The sequence below is a fragment of the Pithys albifrons genome, chromosome 20 (genome assembly GCF_047495875.1).
Source record: "Pithys albifrons albifrons isolate INPA30051 chromosome 20, PitAlb_v1, whole genome shotgun sequence".
Lineage (NCBI taxonomy): Eukaryota > Metazoa > Chordata > Aves > Passeriformes > Thamnophilidae > Pithys > Pithys albifrons.
Genome location: NC_092477.1, coordinates 9,543,386 through 9,566,766, shown reverse-complemented (window position 1 = coordinate 9,566,766; position 23,381 = coordinate 9,543,386). Strand labels below are relative to the sequence as shown.

Genomic DNA, 23,381 nt, shown 5'->3' with positions numbered 1-23,381 from the left:
GGTCTGGGGGGCTTTCCTGGGGCCAGGCAGTCCTGCAGCTTGGGCTGGGAGGTGACAGTGAGAGGGAGATCGGGGGACAACTCCCAGCTCCCTTTCAGGGAAGAGGTGCCCAACTTGACCCCCGTCCTTGGTCACTTTCAGAGCTGAAGATCCCCGACAACGCCAATGTTTTCTACGCCATGAACTCCACCGCCAACTACGACTTCGTGCTCAAGAAGCGGGGTTTCTCCAAGGGGGTGAAGATCAAGCACGGCTCCAGCTCCACCCTGCCCAGGATGAAGCAGAAAGGCCTGAAGATCGCCAAAGGCATCTTCTAGCCTCAGCCCCACTGCCACCCATCACCGACGGGGCCTTGGGGGCAGGCTGCTCCGGTCCTTGTGCCACCCTGCATGGCGAGAGGAGCAACCCTCGTCCAGGGGGATGGCCGTGTATCCCCCTCCCGCACTGAGCCGGGCTCTTGGACAACTGGTGTCGGCCTTTGCCTCTCTCTGCACAAGCCCCTATTCCAATCAGGTCTTTTTTCTACACAGAAAGGCAGCAGCGGGGGGGTTATCTCTGGTTTTTTTGTTCTGTTTTGTTTTTTTTAACCTTCCACGGTGCGACACTCGCCCAGCCGCCGGCCAGCCCAGAGCCGGAGCCCACCTCTGCCGTAGGTGCCTTGTGTCCGAGCGAGCCGGGGAGCGGCGACTCGCAGAGGGGCTGTTGGACAGGAGCAGAGCACGAGCCACCACCCTGGGGCTGCAGAGCTTCCCATGAGGTGCAGCACTCTCCTTCCCAGCTTTCCTGGTGGTTACCTCCACATCTTTCCTCCCTGGGATAACTGGTATCGCCACCACTGCACCATCTCTGCCTGTCCTTCCCTTGGGAGAAGCCACGGATGCTCCAGGCTGGGAAGATGCAGCCCTGCAGCAGCACTCGGAGCCCTGTTCCCTGAGGGAGTGGATCCCTTGTGCTCTCCACAGCTGGAAGCCTGCGTGGTCTCGCTCCTCTCCAAATCCAGCGCTTCCTGCAGCTGGACTTGGGATGGCCCGTGTTCAAACTTGCACCAAAGATCAAATGCCAGTGTCTCTTCTGCTGTCAGGGGGAAGCTTCGGGCTGTGCCCCCAGTGCTGCCAGCCTAATGAGGGGGAGGAGAGTGAAGTTCTATCTGAACTTGTGTAAATAAGAGATTTTGGGTCTGCATGGGCAAGCAAGGAGCTGGAGAGCTCAGCATGCTCCGGGTGCCCCGGCTGCCACTGGCTGACCCTTGGAAAGTGCCACTCACCTTGGGCTTTAACCGGACTTTTTCAAACACTGACCATGGGAGAAGCAGCAATGAGACTTTTTTTTGTATAAAACAAAAAGGTTTACTGTTTTTTTTTTTTCAATATTTATTGGTTGTAAATAGAAGAGGCAAACTTGTACATTTTACTAATCCAGCCTCCCCCTGCCCTGCAGCCCAGTCCCTCCCCTGTCCCTACCCTGGTATTTAAGGCTGCTGGGAGGGACACTGGCAGCAGTGTTGCTCTACTGTGCTCATGAGGTGCAGACCCTGCCAGTCCTCCCTTTCCAAATTTCCACTGCTAGTCTTTGGAGCAGGGGCAGAGTTGCTTGTTTTAATCATTGTAGGAAACACTAACCAAAGGGGACCTTTTGTTGCTCCTGGCTCTGTTTTTTAAGCGCTTCATTCCAGCAGATTTTTTCTCTTTCCTGTCCATCGGAGCTGCCAGGTGGTTGCAGTGCCTTCCTCAGCTCCAGAAGAACCATGCTCCAGGGGCAAGGGCTGGTGGCAGGGGCTGGGCTGCAGGTCCCTGGCACCAGGTGAGGAAGAGGCTGCTTGGGTGTGGGAGTGGCTGGCACTGAGCCCCCCTCGCCCTGTGTCCTCACTGCCCATTGCTGCACATGATGGGAGCTCCTGGCTCCCTGACGCAGGGGCAGCCTCCTGCCTCCCACCCTGCCCAAAGCCCAGCCCCTTCCCTGGGGCACCACCTTCCCTCTGCTCCATGCCTGCCAGCTCCTGCCCTCCCTGGGACTGTCCCCCTATCCTCCTGCCACTGTCCCCAGCAGCCCAGTGTCACTGGAGGGACTGGCTGTACCATATGTATTTTGTACCACTTCAATGAAGGACACACTGCCTGGTGTGACTTGTACACAGCAATGTAATTAGTCTTTGCAATAAAATACTGATGCTCAAATGACTCTGCCCCAAGGCAGGGGTTGTCCTGGCCTCCTTCCCCAGAATGCCAGCACCTTCCTAAAGAGAGGAGCGGACCTGACTGAGGGTGGGGTGCCAGTTTGTACCTTACATTCACTCTGCAGAGTTGAGCTTTGTTTTGTGATTGAACCAAAACCCCAGGCTTCTTGTTTGAGGGACCAGGGCCTGATTTTCAAATGAACCTTATTCATTTGAACCTGGGAATTGGGGCTGTTTCATTTTTCAGTTGCAGTTTGCTGGTTTTGTTACAAGCAATGGCTTGAAGAGCAAATGCAACAGTCCTTGGGTGTGGAGACAAGTGATCTGCCTGGGTCTAAGGCATCATTCCTCAGGGGTGGAGGAAGGAGGCCTCACTCCTCCTGTTAATAAAGAAAGCTTGGCTTCTGGTGTGCTCCTAACACATTGGGGAATGCACAAGACCCAGAAAATGCCAGATCTTTAATTTCTGTGACCAGGTGGGAACATTCCAGCTGGCAATGGCAGATTAATGGCCAACCTCCATGAACCTGAAGCTCTGCCAGCTGCCTTCAGTCCTTGTTAACTACTGGGGAAGTCAAACAGAACTGTGAAGTTCATCAGCTAGTAAGGACAACAGGAAGGGAATTATTCACTCTCAGACAGTGTGTTTTCCTGCTGGTTTTATTTCCAAGATGGCCAGCAATGCTCAGTGCTGAAGGCATAGCACAGTATTTTCATTCCCTCTGGACAAGCAGAAGGGCAGAACCTGCCTCAGGGACTCCAGTCACACTGTAGTGCTTCTCCCAGCATCTCCTCAGGCACCTTTTCTATTTTCCAGAAGACCATCAACCTGGACAGTGTGCACTTCCCATACATGGAGAGATTTGGGAATGCAGCTTCTTCTCTATTCTGGTGCATTACCAGCTGGTTTGGATTCTGAGCTTGCTCTGGGGAGTTTGTTGAGCTTACGGGAGGGCTTCTTAACCAGCAATTATGAAAATGTAGGCAGTGTCTCCTAAACATCCATAATAAGGGCCAGCAGCAGTCAGTGCAGAGTGGCATCACTGTAGTACAAGCTCTGCTTTCCCAGATGCTGGGCATGGATGCTGAGCCCTCAGCTCTCAGGGACCAGGACACAGTTCTGTCCACAGCAGCCACACTGCTCACCCAGTTCACACATAGTCCAGAATTTCTGTCTCCATTTCATTTTCACTCCCATCAGAAGGCTTGAAGTCTTCCTCCTCCTCTTCATCATCCTCATCCTCTCCAGACTCGTATGCCAGCTGCCCTTTGCAGTCTTCACTGCTTGTGGTGTTTGAGAAAAGAGCTTAATTGGGAAGAAAGAAAGACACTGTGATGCCTCTCAGTGAAACCTGAGGGCATTTGCAGTAGAGTTCAGACATGTGAGAGGAAGGCAGAAGCTGCAGGGGCACAGCTAATGTTGCACATCTTAATAGAATTTGATCAAGCCCAAAGCAATCCTTTCCATACTCCAGGAAAGCAAGCAGAACAGCAGCAGAGCTGCAGTGCTGTGCCTCCTCTCCAAGCTCATTCTGACCTGGTTCACTGCAGTATTATTGCTTTGGCCCAGCATCATGCACAATTTCCTCACTTCTTGTTCAATCAGTAAGGTCAGTAGAAAGTAAAATGCCAACAACAGATACATCAATAAGAATAAGATCTTGATGTGCAAAGATTTAAAACCTGAAGGCCTGATACTGGAAGATGAAATAGAAAACCTTTACTTCCAGTCATTCCTAATGGCAACCCACATTCACACTGCAGGACAACAGCCTCAGCTCCAACACAACACGTGGAGCACCAAGGAGGAGGCAGACACAGGAATGCCTCTGTCCCAGTGCTGACTGCACCATCCTGCCCTCAGCCCACCACGTCTCCACACCACCAGGAAGGCAGCAAAACAGTTCAAGGCATCCTTACAAGGCCTGGTGGATCTGATGATCTGCTTTATCATCAGGGACATGCTGTCTCGCAGGTCATCACTGGTCTTGGGAAGGCACCACCCATCCCGCTCTGTGCATTCCGACTCCGAGCCGTCATTCCGATGGATGATCTTCTGTAGGCTGAGGAGCAGCAAAAGGGAAGGAAATGTTAGCCTTCTGCACTCAGGTGTGGGCTTCAAATGAGGCAGACTATGGCTTACTTCCACTTCACTGAGCTGGAATAGCATAGTTGGTTATCCAGGTAATTGTTATATGGGAAAGGAAGTTCATGAGTGAAAAGTGTTCTATTTTTATTCAGAAGTGAAAAGCCTCTGAGGTTCCTGGTCAGTGGGAGAGGGGGGAATGGACAGGGTATAAACAACAGGCTTTGAAATCTGTATCTGACAGAAGACTCAGCTACCCGTGTACAATACCTTTCCACATTCAAGTCACAGAGCTGGTAGAACATCTGTCGATAAGGGGGTAAGGCTCCTTCTCGGAAAATGTAGATGGATTCCTAAGAGAAGGAAAGAAGGAAAGGATTCATGGGCATTTTATGGTGTAACAGGACAGCTCTGCTATAAAAGTCCTTCTGATGGGCTGATTCAAGAACAAGGCACTTCAGTTCTAAGACACTGATCAGTTCTAAGGTGAAAGTCTGCCTGTGGCAAAAGATAAACCTGAACGAGGAAAGCCCCAAAATTTCCCTGCAGCCACAGACACACCAGCACTGCTGTGCAGAGAACTCTCTTCACCTCTTCAAACTGCAGCTCTGTCTGCAGCCTGTCATTGCATAACAGTGCATCATGGGTTTCATTCTAGCAAAAATGAAAGAATGAGATTCATGGATTTGCTCCACCCTGCTGGATTTTGCAGCGTGACCTGATAAAGACACCGTGATATTTTGCATTTCACTGCCTGTGAAATTCCAGTTTTATCAATTGAATCACAATAATCATCACACCTAAGACTAGGGCTGAGAGCACCAATCCCACCTTGCAGCATGTAAGAAATACACTCAGTAGTGCACAGAAGGTGAAGTCCTGGAGTGCTGTGTACAAACAGCAGCTTCCCAGGTAAACCTGGGAATGAGGACATCAGCTCACTCACAGCTGTCCCCTTGATGACTGAAAAACCAGGAAACACACCTGTTTCACTGAGCTATTTCTGGTAAAAAGAGTCATGCTTACCTTCAGTTTATACTTGCTGAAGGGAGGCTTTTTTGCCCCAGATGCACCAGCTGTACCCAGCCCCTGTTTGAGGTCGTGGACACCGACTGTGTGACCTACTGAAAGGAAAAACAAGGACAGTCCTAATTAGGGACAACTTTCACCTTGTACTGTCACTTCACTCTGTTGATTCAACAAAACCAGACCAACCCAGCAACTGTTTGCATGTGGGTTTTTTTCATTCTTCAGAGATGTTACTGGACAGTCACAGCAAAGGTGGTGAGTTCAGCAGTTTTTTCCACAGCATATTAGTTCATCATTTTAATTTCTACTTTCCCTTGACAAAGAAAATCCGCAGTTCTGCACCATCACTGAACAGAAGGGAGTGCTGAATTCCCAGTGTTGCTTGCAGAACTCCCTCCTGCCTAACAGGTACTTTGGCTCAGCCAGACATGCTTCCAAAACTCACACTCCACTTTCCCAGCAGGAGATTCCTCTACTGGCTTAACAACAGCACCAAATTATAACCAAAAAACAAGCTCTAGTTTTGGCTCAGCTACAACAGAGGAAGACCCTTCACCACCTGTGACCAGGATGGGGTAAACAGACCCAAAAGAGCCAGGCAGCCCTTCTGCTGGCCCAGCATACCTTGTTTCTTGAGAGTGATGGGCAGGCTGTAGTTGTACGTGCTGCGTTTTGCTTTCACAGGCATGTCATTAGGGGCATAACCTAGAGGTGAAACAAGAAAACCAAGAATGAGCTGAGGGCAAGCATCCTGCAGAATATCCCTAGCTCAGGAACACAAGGGCTGGACTGGTGTGGGAAAGGCAGGCTGGTCTTTGGGATATGCTGATTTTAGCAAGGTGGGGAGATCAACAAAACACTCTAATTTGGAAAGGAAAAGTGATCTGATGTCAGGGAGTGAAAGGCAGCTCTGTCATGGACTTATCTGATGTCAGAAACAACTTTTCCTCAACTTGTCCTCTGCAAAATGAGAGCAAGGGAACCCCATGTCCAAGGTCTGAGACCCAACATCCTGCACAAGATGCTGAGGTCCTTGAGTTAAAACTAGTGTGGAATCACCAGAATTCCTGGTCAGGGCCTCCCTGAGCAAGGGGAGGATGGTCTGCTACATCCTCTTGGGCTTGGGACACAGGGAAGAGGAAGGTCAGAGTTTGGAATGTGCCAAATGAGGCAAGACATAGTGCATACTATGAAATAAAGTATTAAAGGAGTTTAGAAAGAACTACAGTGAGCAAGGAGCTCATCTTCATCAGAGCAGAAATTTGGCTAAAGAGTTTGAAAAACACATAAAAAGAAAAGTACTACCAGGATTAACCAGAAAGCAGAGAGAGTAGCTCTGTGGGTTGGGCCCTTTTACCATATTTCATTCCACAGCGAATTCGGAAGTCCAGCACTTGATAAATCTTTGCTTCAGGGTGTTTTCTGGGGTCATACCCAAACCTAACCCATAAGCTTCTCCAAGGACCTGTCAACTGAGTCAACACACATAGGGGAAAATGGTTACCAAAAACCAGCACAGTGTTGCACTTTCTTCAGTAGAGGCTTCTAAAGGTTCTTTTTCCCTCACTGCCCAAAGATTATTTCTTTTACCAGCTCTTTCCCCACTTGTCATGCCAGTATTTATGCCCACTGGGACATGGGCAATCAATGTATCAAAACACAAATATTTGTGTTCTTTTACAATTTGCCAGGTCACAAGTGTGGAAAAATTCTGCTACCACTTCCAGCTGGACAATCACTTGATGTGTCTGACTGACCTACAAAGCTGATCAGAACAGAGAGCAAGCAGTTCCTGAATCCTCCTCGGCTTTAACTTCTGTTCAAAGCAAGGCACTTCTTCCCTCTGTCTCTTTACATAATATTAAGCTCAGGTGCTTCCTGGAAGGACCTCAGATGTGCTAAAGGAGCAGGAACACCCAGCTTAGGCTCCCTTGCTCACAGGTGGGCACTCACCATGTAATAGGCCACATAAGGCAACAGCAGTTTGAGCTTGTCTGGGTGGACACTGATGTTTGCTTTGACTGCGTTCCGAGACCAGACAGGACGGACTTCAAAGAGCTAAAATAACACAGAAACAACCACAAAACAGTGGGAAGTGGGTTACCAATGGCAGATCAGTTTTACAAGTGCACTTAATTCAGCATCAGGGCCTTTAGCCCTTGATATGAGCTACTGGAACAGTAATGTAACAACTCATGGCACAAAAAGGAACTTAATGAGTTGGCTACAGATTCAAATCTTGACTTGCAGAGTTGAACTGAACACAGCAGTGTCAGCAGCTACTGAAACCTGCTCTATCAGTCACTTAAAACCTGGGGAATTCAGAGAAAAGGCAGCTTTCCCTGCACAGCTTGCTGCAGGACAGTGCTCAGGTCAGAGGTGAGGCACGCACCTTTCTCAGCTCCTCCTCCGCCTTTTTATCCACAGGATTGGTGCACATTTTCTTCCAGGTCTGTACAGCAGCATCCAGTGGCTTAGCTGGGATTTCCTCATCATCAAAGTTCACAAAGATGGCATTGTTTGGGCGACGGGCCCTGCCGAGGCCGATCAGGTTCTCCCCAGACACCGGGGGATTGTTGTATCCCTCCCTAAGGACAGAGACAGGCAAGAAGGGACTCAGCCAGGTGAGCAGTGGGTTGGTGTAACTTTGGCCCAACCTCCCTTATCACATATTGGTATCATAAAAGACTCTCATGACACCACTGAGGAAAGAAAATTTAAGTTAAAAAACCCTTCCAAGCTGTATCCAGGTGCACACTGACAGAGGGGCTCTGCCCTGGCTGGCACAGAAACCTCAGGCACTTGGCACTGATCTGTATGAAATGTGTTGGAGCACTAAAGGCTTCACCCTCTGCATTTGCCACCTGTAGCTACTGCAGGTACTCAGTGATACAGGGGCAGAGCAAGAGGGAAATGCAGGTACCAATTCAATCTAGAAATAGAAATGTCTTTTCCTTTAAAAGGTGCAGATGAAGGTCAACAGTGAGAAAATGAAAGATGTTTCTTGTGGGAGATCTCACAGATTGTTCTTCTGGAAAAACCACCTTGTGCCAAGCAGGCACAGGCCACAGGAACATCTGGTACTGACTCCTGCAAGCCCTGCCCTTGGCTCCAACCCACTGGAAGCAGGCAGGAAAGTGTCTCCCTGCATCCCAGGCTGTGTGACATGCGCTGGGAGACACAGTCATCATTACCACATCACCTGGCAAACCCCCAAATGGACTTTTGCTGAGCTTGCCACTGCCAGGCAGTTTCTGATTGGTTTTTTTGCCTCTGTTGTGCCACATCAAGAGGGATAAAACAGAACAAGGCAGCAGCTTCAAGAGGTGAAGCACATGAATGATGCATCATGAGAAAAGGCACTCACCTGTGCTGGATATCTGGGCGGTAAAAATAGTCAATGGGAGTGTCCAGACGGGAGAAAATCGGTGGTGGGATGTAAAGAGGTAATTCCCGATTGAAAAATTCTTCCTTCTCTGGTTTGAGCATCAGGACTTTGTCATACATGGAGGTTTGTTTGCCAGCAGGACCAGAGTGCATTGCCAGGTACTGGAAATCAGACATTCCTGTGAGAAACAAGTTCAAACACTGTGAAGTTCATTGTGAATGTAACAGCATTTCTCACACTCAGCTTTCAGGAGCAGCTTGATAAGTTTATACAAAGGTTTATACAGCAAAGACACTTGATTTTCCTTCTAGTTCTGAATTCTTTAAAGAGAAACACTTCCCTTTCCCATCAGACACACTCATCTCTAAGCCAGGTGGACAGAAAACCCAAGCATTACCTTGGAATTTGTAAACAGTGGTGACAATCCCAAGGATGTCCATTTCAAACCGGACTTCTGGCTGGGTTTGTCCCTCCGTGTCCAGCTGCTTCTTCCTCCTGGTCCTCCTGGTGACCCTGAGCAGCATGGTGGAGGTGGGGAAGCGGTTGGCACACACGGGGTGGCAATAGGGGTCCTCGGGGCGGAAATACAGCTCCAGCCTCTTGGCAGGGTCGGTGTAGATCTGTCAGCAAGGGCAGGCACAGCCCCCTGAGCATCCCACCCGTGCAGCCCCCCTGCCTGTGCCACCCCCAGCCCCACACACTGCCCTGGGCACCCACTGTGCCCCTCATGGCACCGAGGGGGGATCCAGCCCTGCCCCACCAACACCGGCGGTGCATCGTGGGGATGTGCATCCTGGATATTAGGAAGAAATAAATGAATGAGAATGATAATATCCTGGGTATTAGGCAGAAATTCTTCCCTGCGAGGGTAATGAGGAAATTCTTCCCTGTGAGCCCAGAGAAGCTGTGCCTGCCCCATCCCTGGGAGTGTCCAAGGCCAAGTTGGACAGGGCTTGGAGCAACCTGGGCTGGTGGGAGGCGCCCCTGCCCATGGCAGTGATAAACGAGATGAGATTTAAGGTTCCTTCCAACCCAAACCACTCAGGGACTTTATAATCCTCCCCGACACCTGCCGAACCCTCCCTCGGGGGCTGTGGTGGAGCGGCATTATCCCCAAAACACGCGTGGGCCCTGCTGGCTTTGACGGGCTCGCACGGAGGGTCCCCCCGCGGGGCTGTCCCTGTCCCCGACCCCTCCCAAGGCCCAGGCCCAGCCCCAGGGCCAGGCTGTCCCCACACCCCCGCACCGCCCCACGGCCCACTCACCCGCGACACGCCCTGCTCTCCTCCCAGGGTGCGCAGCACGGCCCCGACATCCCGCACCAGCCCCGGGTACTCCACGCAGACCAAGCGCGGGGTCCGCGGCAGCTCCAGCACGGCCGAGCCCGCCATGGCCGCCCCGGCCCGGTCCGCCCCAGTCCCGGGCCCGGCACACGGAGGTTCCGCCGCACGAAGGTTCCGCCTCACGGAGGTTCCACGCAGGGCGAAGCCTCAGCGCGGCCTTTGGGGCTCTGCCGAGCTTGTAGCCACAAACCCGCCCAGAACCGCCGCCCCCAGCGTGGGTTTGTCCCCTGGCAATGAAGGGATGAGGGAAGGCAGCCCCGAGCCTCGGGACTGAGCCCACAGCTCGTATAGACACCAATTCTCTCACACCTTTAATAGGTGACTGTTGGAGGGGGGTCTGGAGGTTATTGAGGAGCCGTGGGGTTGGAAGTCATGCGAGGAATCTGGTGTAAATCCCCCTTAAAATAAGGTTTTGCTTATTTTAAGTACTTTTCTTATTTGTTTGATGGTGGTGGGTGAAGGGTACGAGGGTTAAACTAAAGGTTTAATTTGCCCCAAGAGCAGTTTGTCGAGGGTTGTGTCACAGCCCAGGGGACACACACACTGCCCTCAGCTGTCCCTGCCCCAACATCAGTGACAAAATCATGGCAAACACAAGGACAACCAGAGTCACTCAGTTACAAGCAAGTTTTAATGATCTTTCAAAGCTGTTTTTAATTAGTTTCAGAACATGAACTCCGACTGGGTGATGTTGGCAACCTGTGGCAGGCTCAGATAGACTGAGTTCCAGAAGGTCACAAACCGGGACCTCAGGTCCTGCTTCACAGAGTTCTTGTTCATCTTGCTGTTGATATCCAGGTAGTATCTGCCCTCGTTGGTGTAGGCTGGCCAGGAAACAGGCACGTCTGAATTGCCCTTGTTGGGATCACTGCAGGAAAAGGAGATGCACAAGTTCAGTTTTATCAGGGCAGTTTGAGGACCCAGCAAGGTTTGAGGTGTTTGGCAGGACCCTCCCTGCTCAAGTGAGGCTTTAAGTGAGAGCAAAGAGAGAGTCTGACATGGGGACAAGAAATACAAATGCTGCCTGCTAGGAGCAACATGCCAGCCTGCAGACTCCTCCTTCAGTTCCCCCTGGCATCACCCCTGGCTACACACAGGGACCAAAGTTGTGTCTGAACACCAGGATTCAGGAATTAACCTCATCATTAAGAGTAGGCAGAGTTCACAAGTCATGACAATGCTCCTCCCATCCCCAGGTGTGCAATGGATGAGGAGGACCCAGAGCAAACTCCATCACCGGCAGACACAGAGGCCAGCTCAGAACACAGACAGAGAAGCCTCTGCTTTTGGGAGTGATGCTGACAAGTTCCTGGGCAAAAGCAGCAGGTTGAAGTGCTGCAGCAAAGCACAAACGTGGAACAGGCATCACTCACCCCGTCCTGGCAAAGTTGGTCCAGTAAGCAATCATGGCCTTTGAGACCTTCCTGTGCTTGGGCAGGTAGCCCAGGGGGGTGGCAAAGGGCTTGCCAAAGACGTACTGCAGGTCATCAGCGTGGTCTGCCCCAACCCAGCTCGGGTAGACGGGCATGCGGGACGGCTGCGAGAACACGTAGCTGTACGTCTTGCCACTCCTGGGGAAGGAAAACAGACTGGCTGAGCAAGGGGAGGGCACAGAAAGGGCTTCAGGTTCATAACCATGCTCCAAATACCATCAGGGCCAGAGATTTAGCCTTGGGGGATGCTCCCAGACATCTCTTTGCATGGGGTGGTCTCAGGAGAAAAGATCCTGAGGTCATTTGGGATTCTCACCCTAACCCTCCTCTCCTCCACCTGCAATGTCTCCAGGGCTGAGCTGCTCACCGGGCATTCTCCAGGTGCAGATTCAGTGCCTGCTGCGTGGGAATCAGGAAGATGTAGTCAGTGATCAGCTCCACCACTGTCTTCTTCATGACCTCCTGCTTGGGACTGTCACCCCAGGTCTGTGTGTAGATACTGTATGTGGCGTTGGCTCCAGCCTCGCCCCTGTCCACGGTAAGTCCTTTGATCAAATTGTAGACCTGTTCCCTGAAAGGATAAGGGATATCAACTAACTACTGACCAGCAGCTCCAAGTGGGGCATGACTCTGGGCTGGTCCTTTCTCTTGAAGGCTCTGCATTCAGCAACACAAACCCAGGGCAGCCAGGCTTGGAGTGACATCCTGTTTTGAAGGTCGTGCTCTGTCCACTCAGGTCTCAGTGCCTGGAGTTTGGGAGCTGCACTTAAGAGAAGACTCCTCCTGTGGAGGGTTTGCAGATCCTCCCTGACTTACGCAGTGATTTTCTTGAGGGGGCGGTTGATGGCAGGGATATCGACGCCGGCGAAGATGTGCCCGTCCATGTCGTTGACCCCAGCGAGGTAGTCGATGTCGGCAGCGTTGGCAAAGAGCCTCTCTGGCACATCTGGGAGGAAGTCTCCATCAACCACAGGAGTGAGGGCCAGGGTGTGCACCAGGGGAGCTGCAGCAGGAGACAAAGCCAGGGTGTGTTAGGAGGTGAGGAGAGGCTGATGTGTAGTCTGGGGTAGCCCATGACTCAACTGAGGAAAGAACAGGCTGTGAGGAATGATAGCTTGAGCACTGTCTTCAGCATGTCACCCAACAGCAGGGTAAACCTCCTGCCTGTGGGTGAAAGAGATGATCAAGAGATCTGCCAGCCATGTACTAGGTGGTAACATCCAAAATTCCTCTCCTCCATCAAGTCCCTTCCCAAAAGCCCAGCCAAATGTAGGGAAGAGCTGAACTTCTTATCCCTTCTGGCCATGCTCTCTAACTGCCAGGACTACCAGCTCCAACCAGTGCAGCTGCACAGCGTGGCTTGGCCAGTCTGTGTCCTGAGCAAGGCTAAACGTTGTGGGTAGTAACTGGGAGCACGAGAAGAGCATGAGAATGGGAAAGGAATGCCCACAGGCAGCAAAAGCAGCAGCGTTCCCTTCCTGGTGTGAGCCCCGCACTCCACCCAGCGACCCAAATGGAAACAGCAGGGACGTGGTCAATTGCATTTTGTTTGTAGGCTGTGTCCTGGAGTTCCTCTTTCTGCTTCCACAGAACAGGAAGCCCAAACGGCTTCCGTGGAGTCAAGACATGGCCCTGGTATAATCCCTGTGCCACTGCTGCCATTGCCTGAGGGCCTTTGTCCATACAGCACAATGTGCACCTGCCTATGGAAGGGTGACTGCCAGATCTGTCATTATTGTCTCCTTTCTGAAGGGCACAGGCACTGCTTTAACACTCCTGGCAATTTCCCCAGCGTCCTGCCAGAGGTCTGGAGAGCCCTGAGTGGGTGAAGGATCCCAGTGCAGTCTGGGGGACTTACAGGGCAGGTTGGTCAGCTGCAGGTGGTAGGCCAGAGTCAGTTCTTTGGGATCAGCATCACGAAGGCAGCTGGCCAGGACGGCAGTGTTGTCTGTGGGGCAGCCCACCTTTTTTCCAAGCTGCAGGAGGAGAGAGGGAGAAACCTCATAGCAGTACCTCACAAAGCCAGGGGTTGCAGAGGAAGAGTTGTGGTTGGTTTTGATCTCAAAGCATCAAGTTTCCAAAGCCCTGCTGGACACAAGTCCTGCCAAATGCCTTACTAGTAATGCTCTTCTCTAGGGAATCACTTCTTAGGTATTTGTAACTTCAGACAAGATTTGCACATCACCTTTTTAGCCCAGAAGAGCGGGTCCCTCTGGATGGCCCAGCTGCAGACCCCGACACCGCTCTGGCTGATGGCTCTCTTGAACAGGCCCTTGTTCTTCGGGGACAGTGTCTGGGGTGCAAAATGGAAACAAGAGGGTTTCAGGCAAAAAGTATGGAAAAGACCATGCCCTGCCAAACCAGGCCCGTTGTCTTGCAGCTTGTGCACCCAGCCTGGGGAAGCTGCCAGGTCTCATGGTGTTTAACAGTCTCAGGAGTGAAAATTCACAAGTGAGGAGAGAAGCAGAGGAGGGGGACATGGCAAGTAAAAGCTGTTTTCCCAGAGGTCCCAAAAGTGAGGACACATGGCTGCAGTGGTGGGATTGGTTAGAGAGAAGAAGAAGCACCTACAAAGCACAGAGGTTGAGCACTGATGTCAAGGGGAGGATGTCAATGAGGCAGCAGGTGGGAGAGAAGGTGTCACAGTACCAAGGGGTCTCTCTCTCACGGAGAGACAACTCACCTGCAGGGAGACACTCACGGCACCAGCCGATTCTCCAAAGATGGTGATGTTTTCTGGGTCACCCCCAAAGGCCTTGATGTTCCTCTTCACCCAGGCAATAGCCATGTGCTGGTCCTTCAGCCCGTAGTTCCCTGAGCAGCACAGAGCACCCATCAGTGAGCAAGGGCACAGCAAAGCTGACCCGGGACAGGGTCCCACCCAGACCCAGAGGGAGCAGCCCTGGTACCTGGCAGGTTTTCATCCCCCGTGCTCAGGAAGCCCAGGGGCCCCAGGCGGTAGTTGACGGTCACCACGATGACGTTGCCGCGCACGGCGATCTCCTCGCCATCGTACAGGTAGTTGTTCAGGAAGTTGGCTCCCTGGCTCCCTCCCCCCAGGAAGGCACCACCGTAGATAAAGACCATCACAGGCAGCTTGGTGGAGACTGGGAGGTGAGGAAGAGGAGCACAGTGAGCCACAACAGAGCCAGGAGGTGCAGTCCATCCATTCCCTCCCTCACCCCCTGAGATGCTCCTCCTGGGCAGGAACAGATAATGCTCTGCAATGACTTGTGGCCAAGAGTCCTTGCTCTGCACAGGAGGCTGCCCCTCCCAACAGGGTGCAGCTGGGGAACACTGCCTGACATGATTCCCACCTTTCCCTGCTGCTCAGCACTTGCCCACTCTGGGGAGGTAACTACTGAGATGCTCCAGAAAAACCTGTGCACAAAAGGCAGCTGGGAATGCCCTGCCCAGGTCCCTGCCAAGCACTCACCCTGTCTCCTCCCTTGAGGGACCCAGATGTTCAGGTAGAGACAGTCCTCTTTGCCACGGACATCCTTCTGTGTGAGTGTCATCTGCATGCAGCGGTTCTTGAATTCTGTTGCCTTCAATGTTCCTGAGAGGAGAGAGGGAAAACAGCATGTCCTAGTTAGGGGCATCAACTCCATCCTCTGTTTGCAAGGTGTCTGTCCACCCATCCTCTCCTTGCTGAGTCCAGTGGAGAGGCAGAAAAGCCTCCCCAGCCACAGTGACCAGTCTGAGGGAGTCACAAAGTGGGAGCCTTTCCCCCTGTGAACAAACTCTGGACAGGTAAGGCATGGGCAGGTCAGGTGCAGGTGCCATGCTTTAATTTTATTACTTCCTGAGATTACTTGAGTTACTTGGGGACAGTTAATCACAGAATCTTAGACCCTCCAGGACACAAAGAGTTGCTCTGGGGCTCTGTTTAGTAGATGAAAGCAAGCAACAATATCTTTGGCTTGTGAAAAACAGACTAAAAGAAAGAGAAGCAAAAATAAAACCCCACACCAAAAGTATTTAAATGTTGTATCTTACCATCCCAGCCAGGATGAGGTTGGGGATCTTCCAGTCTGTTGGGAGGGGCAGCAAAGGGAATCCCTCTGAAGATGTCGATGTAGCTCCCAAAGAGTCCCAGTTTCTTGTTCTCTCCTTCCACAAAACCACCCTCGGTGAACACCACACCCAGCTACAGGTGGGACCATGGAGAAGAGAAAATCCATTGCTCAGTTCTTCATGCCTCTGCCTGCCTCTGTCCCCATCACCCACAACCTGCCCTGGCCAGTCCCCAGCATGGACCCACTCACAGCCTGCCCTTCCCGTTCGTGCCCTTGTACCCCTGTGGAAAACCCACAGGTGGGTACAACTGGAGCTGTGCCCATGCAGGTGTCCTGCAGGTGCCGTTTGCAGCAGACAGGCAGCAGCAATTCCCCACATTCCCAAAGACAACTGGCAGAAGGAGGGGACCTTTAGCTCCAGAGTGTAGACCTGGGCAGACCTGACACAGAACTGTGCAGGAACACTTGGGAAATGTTGCTGAGAGCCTTTGCCATGTTCAGGACAGGAAAACACCGTGCCCAGCTGTCAGGGCTGCAGGTCCTGTGTCAGGGACTCCAGCCCACAGGTAACAGGGGTCTGCCCACTCAGGCAGGAACAGGCAAAAGGTGTTGCCAAGGCCTGAGAAGTGCCTTTGTACTTACGGTTGCTGCCCAGGCTGCCCCGAGGCAGGAGCACAAGGCCAAGCCCAGGATCCCCCAGCGAGCCATGGTGAGTGCACACCTGAGGAGACAGTGCCCAGGTGGAGACTGGCATTTATATAAGGAGGGGTGCAGGTGTGTGTCAATGCCACAGCCCAGCCTTGGCTCTAGGGCAGACCAGGGGGGTGTCCACACACTTGTCCTTCAGTAACCTGAGGTCAATCCATGGCTGAGGTAGAGCTGGCACTGCCATGTGAGAGCCCTGCAGGTGTTGCTTCCATGGGCTGGAGGCCAAGCCAAAGGAATTTGCACAGTCTGAGAAAATTCCAGAGACCACAAAAAGCACTGAAGTCTTGATAAGCCTCATCCAAGTGCAGGAGGCTGAAATCAAATTAATCCATGCAGTGGAACATATTACTGGCAACCTGTGGGAAACCTTGTGCTCATAACACAGTGGGGAATGCACCAGGCTGAGAAAATGACAGCAATCCCTAAAGATGCTTCCATCCAACAGCAGCCAGACTGCTCTCCAAGCAGACAGGTAGTCCAGAATTTCTGACTCCATTATCACTCCTAGCAGAAGACCTGAAGTGTTCTTCCTCCTCCTCCTTCTCCTCATCTCTCTGTAGGTTTATATGGCAGCTCCTCTTTGCCATCTTCTCTGTTAGCTGTATTTGTCCAGGAGAGAGAGGGCATGGGCAGAATAGAAACAACAGGCTTTGAAATCTGTCTGTAACAGAAAACTCAGCTGCCAGAGTGTAGTACCTTTGCTCATTCAGTCACAGAACTGGTAGAACATCTGCCATGAGAGGCTAAAGCTCCTTGTGGAAAATATAGATGGATTCCTAAGAAAAGAAAAGAAGGGAAGGATTCATGTGCATTTTATGGTAAGTGGAGCTTTCATGTGAACCTGAAAAAATGAAGTTTGTGCTCCACATTTCAGAAGAGAAGGGACTCAGCCAGGTGAACAATGGGTTGGTGTAACTTGGGCCCAACCTCCCTTATCACATACTGGTACCATAAAAGACTCTCAGACACCACTGAGGAAAGAAAATTTCAGTTAAAAAACCCTTCCAAGCTGTATCCAGGTGCACACTGACAGAGGGGCTCTGCCCTGGCTGGCACAGAAACCTCAGGCACTTGGCACCGATCTGTATGAAATGTGTTGGAGCACTAAAGGCTTCACTCTCTGCATTTGCCCACCTGTAGCTACTGCAGGTACTCAGTGGTACAGGGGCAGAGCAAGAGGGAAATGCAGGTACCAATTCAATCTAGAACCATCTTTTCCTTTAAAAGGTGCAGGTGAAGGTCAACAGTGAGAAAATGAAAGATGTTTCTTGTAGGATTGTTTTCCTGGAAAAACCAGCTGGGGTTGGGAGGTCACAGGCCACATGTGGTGCTGACTCCTGCAAGCCCTGCCCTTGGCTTCAGCCCAGTGGCAGCAGGCCAGTTCCAGTGTGGGGGACCCTGGCTCTGGTCCCCTCCAGGGCTGGGCTCCCCACTCTCCAGCTCCTCTGCATGGAGAATCTCCACATGCACACCTAACCCATGACAATTCCTGTTCTCCTCCCTGTGTCTGCAGCATGGCACTGATGTCCCAGACCAGCCCCAGGTTCTCCACACACATGAACCCAGGATTTTGGGCAGCTCCACACAGCTGAGCCCCACTGTGGGGTACCAGGGCCTGGCCTTGGTGTGTGGATGGGAGCTCATGGAGGGTGAGGTCTGTGGGCAGTTCTGCTCCTTGCCCTGCCCTGCTTGGAGCTGGAGCTCCCCAGCCTGGTCCAGCCCAGCCTCTGCCCAAAGTGTGGAATCACTTCCCGCTTTGGGTTATTTTGCCCCAGTCAGTTCCTGAGTGATGTCTGCAGACCATTGGCAACAGGTCAGGACAGGTTTGCACTCACCTGCTGCACCTGTGCCTTTCTGAGAGCTGGTTGGTATGAGCAGGGACGGTGGTGTTAGCATGGGGATATCCAGAGGACAGGGCAGGATTGGGGCTGTCCAGCCTGGGCTCACATGGGCAATGAGGGAAAACAACCACAGAGCCAACAGCTGCCTGAGAGGGGAGAGACTGGGCCATGACTGTCAACAGCTCCCCTGGGGACCTCAGGGTGTCACAGGTCAGGGGAACACACACTGCCCCAGACTGGATGTCCTTTCCAGCATGATCTCAATGTTAGTGACAAAATCCTCTCACAGCAAACACAAGGAGAACCAGAGTCACTCAATTACAAGCAAGTCTTTAATGAACTATCTTTAAAAGGTATTTTTTATTTAGGTTCAGAACATTAACTCTGACTGGGTGATGTTGGCAACCTGTGGCAGGCTCAGATAGACTGAATTCCAGAAGGTCACAAACTGGGACCTCAGGTCCTGCTTCACAGAGTTCTTGTTCATCTTGCTGTTGATATCCAGGTAGTATCTGCCCTCGTTGGTGTAGGCTGGCCAGGAAACAGGCACGTCTGAATTGCCCTTGTTGGGATCACTGCAGGAAAAGGAGATGCACAAGTTCAGTTATAACTGGGAAGACTGTGGATAAAGCTTTAAGTGAGCACACACTGGGACAGGCAATAGGAATGTGGTTTCCTGTGAGCAACTTGCCAACCCGGAGTCTCCTCCCTCAGTCCCCACAGGCATCACCCCTGGCTACACACAGGGACCAAAGTTGTGTCTGAACACCAGGATTCAGGAATTAACCTCATCATTAAGAGTAGGCAGAGTTCACAAGTCATGACAATGCTCCTCCCATCCCTAGGTGTGCAATGGATGAGGAGGACCCAGAGCAAACTCCATCACTGGCAGACACAGAGCCCAGCTCAGAACACAGACAGAGAAGCCTCTGCTTTTGGGAGTGATGCTGACAAGTTCCTGGGCAAAAGCAGCAGGTTGAAGTGCTGCAGCAAAGCACAAAGGTGGAACAGGCATCACTAACCCCGTCCTGGCAAAGTTGGTCCAGTAAGCAATCATGGCCTTTGAGACCTTCCTGTGCTTGGGCAGGTAGCCCAGGGGGGTGGCAAAGGGCTTGCCAAAGACGTACTGCAGGTCATCAGCATGGTCTGCCCCAACCCAGCTCGGGTAGACGGGCATGCGGGACGGCTGCGAGAACACGTAGCTGTACGTCTTGCCACTCCTGGGGAAGGAAAACAGACTGGCTGAGCAAGGAGAGAGCACAGGAAGGGCTTCAGGTTCATAACCATGCTCCAAATACCATCAGGGCCAGAGATTTAGCCTTGGGGGATGCTCCCAGACATCTCTTTGCATGGGGTGGTCTCAGGAGAAAAGATCCTGAGGTCATTTGGGATTCTCACCCTAACCCTCCTCTCCTCCACCTGCAATGTCTCCAGGGCTGAGCTGCTCACCGGGCATTCTCCAGGTGCAGATTCAGTGCCTGCTGCGTGGGAATCAGGAAGATGTAGTCAGTGATCAGCTCCACCACTGTCTTCTTCATGACCTCCTGCTTGGGACTGTCACCCCAGGTCTGTGTGTAGATACTGTATGTGGCGTTGGCTCCAGCCTCGCCCCTGTCCACGGTAAGTCCTTTGATCAAATTGTAGACCTGTTCCCTGAAAGGATAAGGGATATCAACTAACTACTGACCAGCAGCTCCAAGTGGGGCAGGACTCTGGGCTGGTCCTTTCTCTTGAAGTCTCTGCATTCAGCAACACAAGCCCAGGGCAGCCAGGCTTGGAGTGACATCCTGTTTTGAAGGTCGTGCTCTGTCCACTCAGGTCTCAGTGCCTGGAGTTTGGGAGCTGCATGAAAGAGAAGACTCCTCCTGTGGAGGGTTTGCAGATCCTCCCTGACTTACGCAGTGATTTTCTTGAGGGGGCGGTTGATGGCAGGGATATCGACGCCGGCGAAGATGTGCCCGTCCATGTTGTTGACCCCAGCGAGGTAGTCGATGTCGGCAGCGTTGGCAAAGAGCCTCTCTGGCACATCTGGGAGGAAGTCTCCATCAACCACAGGAGTGAGGGCCAGGGTGTGCACCAGGGGAGCTGCAGCAGGAGACAAAGCCAGGGTGTGTTAGGAGGTGAGGAGAGGCTGATGTGTAGTCTGGGGTATCCCATGGCTCAAAGAGCTGAGGAAAGATTAGGCTGAGGTGGGCTGAGTCCATCCAGCACAATGTGTACCTGCCTACAGAAGGTTGACTGCAAGATCTGTAGTTATTGTCCTCTTTCTGAAGGACACAAGCACAGCTTCAACACTCCTGGCTATCACCCCAGTGTCCTGCCAAAGGCTTGGGGAGACCTGAGGGGATGGGGAATTACAGTGCAGGCCAGGGGACTTACAGGGCAAGTTGGTCAGCTGCAGGTGGTAGGCCAGAGTCAGGGTTTTGGGGTCAGAGACACGAAGGCAGTTGGCCAGGATGGTGGTGTTGTCTGTGGGGCAGCCCACCTTTTCTCCAAGCTGCAGGAAGAGAGAGAGAGAAATCTTAGAGCATTACCTCACAAAGCCAGGGGATACTGTTATAAAGGCAGAGGGTTAAATTTGTTTTAATCTCAAAGCATCATGTTTCCAAAACCCCACTGGCCACACACAGTTCCTGCTTAGGCTGGCCTCTAAGGAACCACTTCTTTGGTTTTTGCAATCACTCAGGCAACACTCCACGTTACCTTTTTAGCCCAGAAGAGCGGGTCCCTCTGGATGGCCCAGCTGCAGACCCCGACACCGCTCTGGCTGATGGCTCTCTTGAACAGGCCCTTGTTCTTCGGGGACAGTGTCTGGGGTGCAAAAGGGAAACAAGAGGGTTTCAGGCAAAAAGTCAGGAAGAGACCACTGTGTTCCAGACCCTGCTGATCACCTTGCAGTTGTGCACACAACCTGGGGAAGCTGCCAGATCTCGTGGTGTTTAACAGTCTCAGGAATGGGACATGGCAAGTAAAGGCTGTTTTCCCAGAGGTCCCAAAAGTGAGGACACATGGCTGCAGTGATGCGACTGGTTAAAGAAAAGAAGGAGAAGCACCTACAAAGCACAGAGGCTGTGAAGTCCAGGGGAGGATGACAGTGAGGCAGCAGGTGGGAGGGAAGGTGTCACAGCACCAAGGGGTCCCTCTCTCAGGGAGAGACAACTCACCTGCAGGGAGACACTCACGGCACCAGCCGATTCCCCAAAGATGGTGATGTTTTCTGGGTCACCCCCAAAGGCCTTGATGTTCCTCTTCACCCAGGCAATAGCCATGTGCTGGTCCTTCAGCCCGTAGTTCCCTGAGCAGCACAGAGCACCCACCAGTGAGCAAGGGCACAGCAAAGCTGACCCGGGACAGGGTCCCACCCAGACCCAGAGGGAGCAGCCCTGGTACCTGGCAGGTTTTCATCCCCTGTGCTCAGGAAGCCCAGGGGCCCCAGGCGGTAGTTGACGGTCACCACGATGACATTGCCACGCACGGCGATCTCCTCACCATCGTACAGGTAGTTGTTCAGGAAGTTGGCTCCCTGGCTCCCTCCCACCAGAAAGGCACCACCGTAGATAAAGACCATCACGGGCAGCTTGGTGGAGACTGGGAGGTGAGGAAGAGGAGCACAGTGAGCCACAACAGAGCCAGGAGGTGCAGTCCATCCATTCCCTCCCTCACTCCCTGAGATGCTCCTCCTGGGCAGGAACAGACAATGCTCTGCAATGACTTGTGGCCAAGAGAGTCCTTGCTCTGCACAGGAGGCTGCCCCTCCCAACAGGCTGCAGCTGGGGAACACTGCCTGACATGATTCCCACCTTTCCCTGCTGCTCAGCACTTGCCCACTCTGGGGAGGTAACTACTGAGATGCTCCAGAAAAACCTGTGCACAAAAGGCAGCTGGGAATGCCCTTGCCCAGGTCCCTGCCAAGCACACACCCTGTCTCCTCCCTTGAGGGACCCAGATGTTCAGGTAGAGACAGTCCTCTTTGCCACGGACATCCTTCTGTGTGAGTGTCATCTGCATGCAGCGGTTCTTGAATTCTGTTGCCTTCAATGTTCCTGAGAGGAGAGAGGGAAAACAGCATGTCCTAGTTAGGGGCATCAACTCCATCCTCTGTTTGCAAGGTGTCTGTCCACCCACCCTCTCCTTGCTGAGTCCAGTGGAGAGGCAGAAAAGCCTCCCCAGCCACAGTGACCAGTCTGAGGGAGTCACAAAGTGGGAGCCTTTCCCCTGTGAACTTGGCTGAAGAGAGAGAAGTGAAAATAAAAGGCCAAACCAAAGGCAAGCAAATCTAGATCTTACCATCCCAGCCAGGATGAGGTTCGGGGTCTTGCAGAGTCTTTGGAGGGGCAGCAAAGGGAATCCCTCTGAAGATGTCGATGTAGCTCCCAAAGAGTCCCAGTTTCTTGTTCTCTCCTTCCACAAAACCACCCTCGGTGGACACCACACCCAGCTACAGGTGGGACCATGGAGAAGAGAAAATCCATTGCTCAGTTCTTCATGCCTCTGCCTGCCTCTGTCCCCATCACCCACAACCTGCCCTGGCCAGTCCCCAGCATGGACCCACTCACAGCCTGCCCTTCCCATTCGTGCCCTTGGACCCCTGTGGAAAACCCACAGGTGGGTACAACTGGAGCTGTGCCCATGCAGGTGTCCTGCAGGTGCCCTTTGCAGCAGACAGGCAGCAGCAATTCCCCACATTCCCAAAGACAACTGGCAGAAGGAGGGGACCTTTAGCTCCAGGGTGTAGACCTGGGCAGACCTGACACAGAACTGTGCAGGAACACTTGGGAAATGTTGCTGAGAGCCTTTGCCATGTTCAGGACAGGAAAACACCGTGCCCAGCTGTCAGGGCTGCAGGTCCTGTGTCAGGGACTCCAGCCCACAGGTAGCAGGGGTCTGCCCACTCAGGCAGGAACAGGCAAAAGGTGTTGCCAAGGCCTGAGAAGTGCCTTTGTACTTACGGTTGCTGCCCAGGCTGCCCCGAGGCAGGAGCACAAGGCCAAGCCCAGGATCCCCCAGCGAGCCATGGTGAGTGCACACCTGAGGAGACAGTGCCCAGGTGGAGACTGGCATTTATATAAGGAGGGGTGCAGGTGTGTGTCAATGCCACAGCCCAGCCTTGGCTCTAGGGCAGACCAGGGGGGTGTCCACACACTTGTCCTTCAGTAACCTGAGGCCAGTCCATGGCTGAGGTAGAGCTGGCACTGCCATGTGAGAGCCCTGCAGCTGTTGCTTCCATGGGCTGGAGGCCAAACTTCCTCAAGTATCTTTTCTGTTTTCCACATGGACATCATCCTGGTCAAACTGTACTTCCCACACACACAGAAATTTGGGAATGCAACTTCTCTGTTCTTCCACTTCTTCTCTGATGTA

The 23,381-nt window shown here is 52.5% G+C and overlaps 4 protein-coding genes across 10 annotated transcripts in view; 1 reads left to right on the top strand and 3 right to left on the bottom strand.

Moving 5' to 3' along the window:
• RALGDS (ral guanine nucleotide dissociation stimulator) overlaps nucleotides 1-2,182 on the top strand; it is a 58,931-nt gene extending 56,749 nt beyond the window's left edge. For all 5 annotated transcript variants that reach the window (XM_071574137.1, XM_071574135.1, XM_071574136.1 and 2 more), the window contains exon 18: nucleotides 142-2,182. In XM_071574137.1, coding sequence (XP_071430238.1) covers nucleotides 142-317 — 176 coding nt within the window. In that variant the 3' untranslated portion in view covers nucleotides 318-2,182. The remainder of the gene's footprint in view (nucleotides 1-141) is intronic.
• Nucleotides 2,095-10,086, bottom strand: GTF3C5 (general transcription factor IIIC subunit 5). 3 transcript variants are annotated; one of them, XM_071574138.1, is made up of 12 exons: nucleotides 9,942-10,086; nucleotides 9,074-9,296; nucleotides 8,656-8,854; nucleotides 7,681-7,876; nucleotides 7,242-7,346; nucleotides 6,646-6,760; nucleotides 5,913-5,993; nucleotides 5,286-5,383; nucleotides 4,530-4,612; nucleotides 4,094-4,236; nucleotides 2,252-3,479; nucleotides 2,095-2,206 (listed from the first exon to the last, which is right to left on the bottom strand). In XM_071574138.1, the coding sequence occupies exons 1-11, from the start codon at nucleotides 10,065-10,067 to the stop codon at nucleotides 3,325-3,327; spliced, it is 1,524 nt and encodes a 507-aa protein (XP_071430239.1). In that variant the 5' UTR covers nucleotides 10,068-10,086; the 3' UTR covers nucleotides 2,095-2,206; nucleotides 2,252-3,324. The 3 variants fall into 3 exon arrangements, with proteins under 3 accessions (XP_071430239.1, XP_071430240.1, XP_071430241.1); XM_071574139.1 differs by having other exon boundaries at nucleotides 5,286-5,380; XM_071574140.1 differs by having other exon boundaries at nucleotides 9,074-9,189; nucleotides 9,942-10,077.
• Nucleotides 10,087-10,682: 596 nt separating this feature from the next.
• LOC139681149 (bile salt-activated lipase-like) lies at nucleotides 10,683-16,179 on the bottom strand. The gene is made up of 11 exons (XM_071574354.1): nucleotides 16,114-16,179; nucleotides 15,452-15,602; nucleotides 14,889-15,011; nucleotides 14,362-14,559; nucleotides 14,136-14,266; nucleotides 13,638-13,745; nucleotides 13,311-13,428; nucleotides 12,269-12,455; nucleotides 11,820-12,023; nucleotides 11,393-11,590; nucleotides 10,683-10,887 (listed from the first exon to the last, which is right to left on the bottom strand). Exons 1-11 carry the CDS (start codon nucleotides 16,177-16,179, stop codon nucleotides 10,683-10,685), a joined length of 1,689 nt encoding a protein of 562 aa, XP_071430455.1.
• A 2,211-nt stretch (nucleotides 16,180-18,390) lies between these two features.
• LOC139681158 (bile salt-activated lipase-like) lies at nucleotides 18,391-23,035 on the bottom strand. Its single transcript, XM_071574375.1, has 11 exons — nucleotides 22,970-23,035; nucleotides 22,308-22,458; nucleotides 21,941-22,063; nucleotides 21,411-21,608; nucleotides 21,185-21,315; nucleotides 20,724-20,831; nucleotides 20,400-20,517; nucleotides 19,919-20,105; nucleotides 19,470-19,673; nucleotides 19,043-19,240; nucleotides 18,391-18,595 (listed from the first exon to the last, which is right to left on the bottom strand). Exons 1-11 carry the CDS (start codon nucleotides 23,033-23,035, stop codon nucleotides 18,391-18,393), a joined length of 1,689 nt encoding a protein of 562 aa, XP_071430476.1.
• Between the last annotated feature and the right edge of the window lie 346 nt (nucleotides 23,036-23,381).

Excerpts from the sequence above, each read along its gene's own strand:
- GTF3C5 (XM_071574138.1), bottom strand. The coding sequence starts at position 10,067 with ATGGCGGGCTCGGCCGTGCTGGAGCTGCCGCGGACCCCGCGCTTGGTC. Across the intron at positions 7,877-8,655 it reads CGCCCAGATATCCAGCACAG|GGAGGGATACAACAATCCCC; the intron begins GTGAGTGCCTTT and ends CTCTGTCCTTAG. Across the intron at positions 3,480-4,093 it reads CATCAGATCCACCAGGCCTT|CTCTTTTCTCAAACACCACA; the intron begins GTAAGGATGCCT and ends TTCCCAATTAAG.
- LOC139681149 (XM_071574354.1), bottom strand. The coding sequence starts at position 16,179 with ATGGCTCGCTGGGGGATCCTGGGCTTGGCCTTGTGCTCCTGCCTCGGG. Across the intron at positions 14,267-14,361 it reads GGGGGATGAAAACCTGCCAG|GGAACTACGGGCTGAAGGAC; the intron begins GTACCAGGGCTG and ends TGTGCTGCTCAG. Across the intron at positions 12,024-12,268 it reads CCCCTCAAGAAAATCACTGC|GGAACAGGTCTACAATTTGA; the intron begins GTAAGTCAGGGA and ends TTATCCTTTCAG.
- LOC139681158 (XM_071574375.1), bottom strand. The coding sequence starts at position 23,035 with ATGGCTCGCTGGGGGATCCTGGGCTTGGCCTTGTGCTCCTGCCTCGGG. Across the intron at positions 19,674-19,918 it reads CCCCTCAAGAAAATCACTGC|GGAACAGGTCTACAATTTGA; the intron begins GTAAGTCAGGGA and ends TTATCCTTTCAG. Across the intron at positions 18,596-19,042 it reads ACCAACTTTGCCAGGACGGG|TGATCCCAACAAGGGCAATT; the intron begins GTTAGTGATGCC and ends CTTTTCCTGCAG.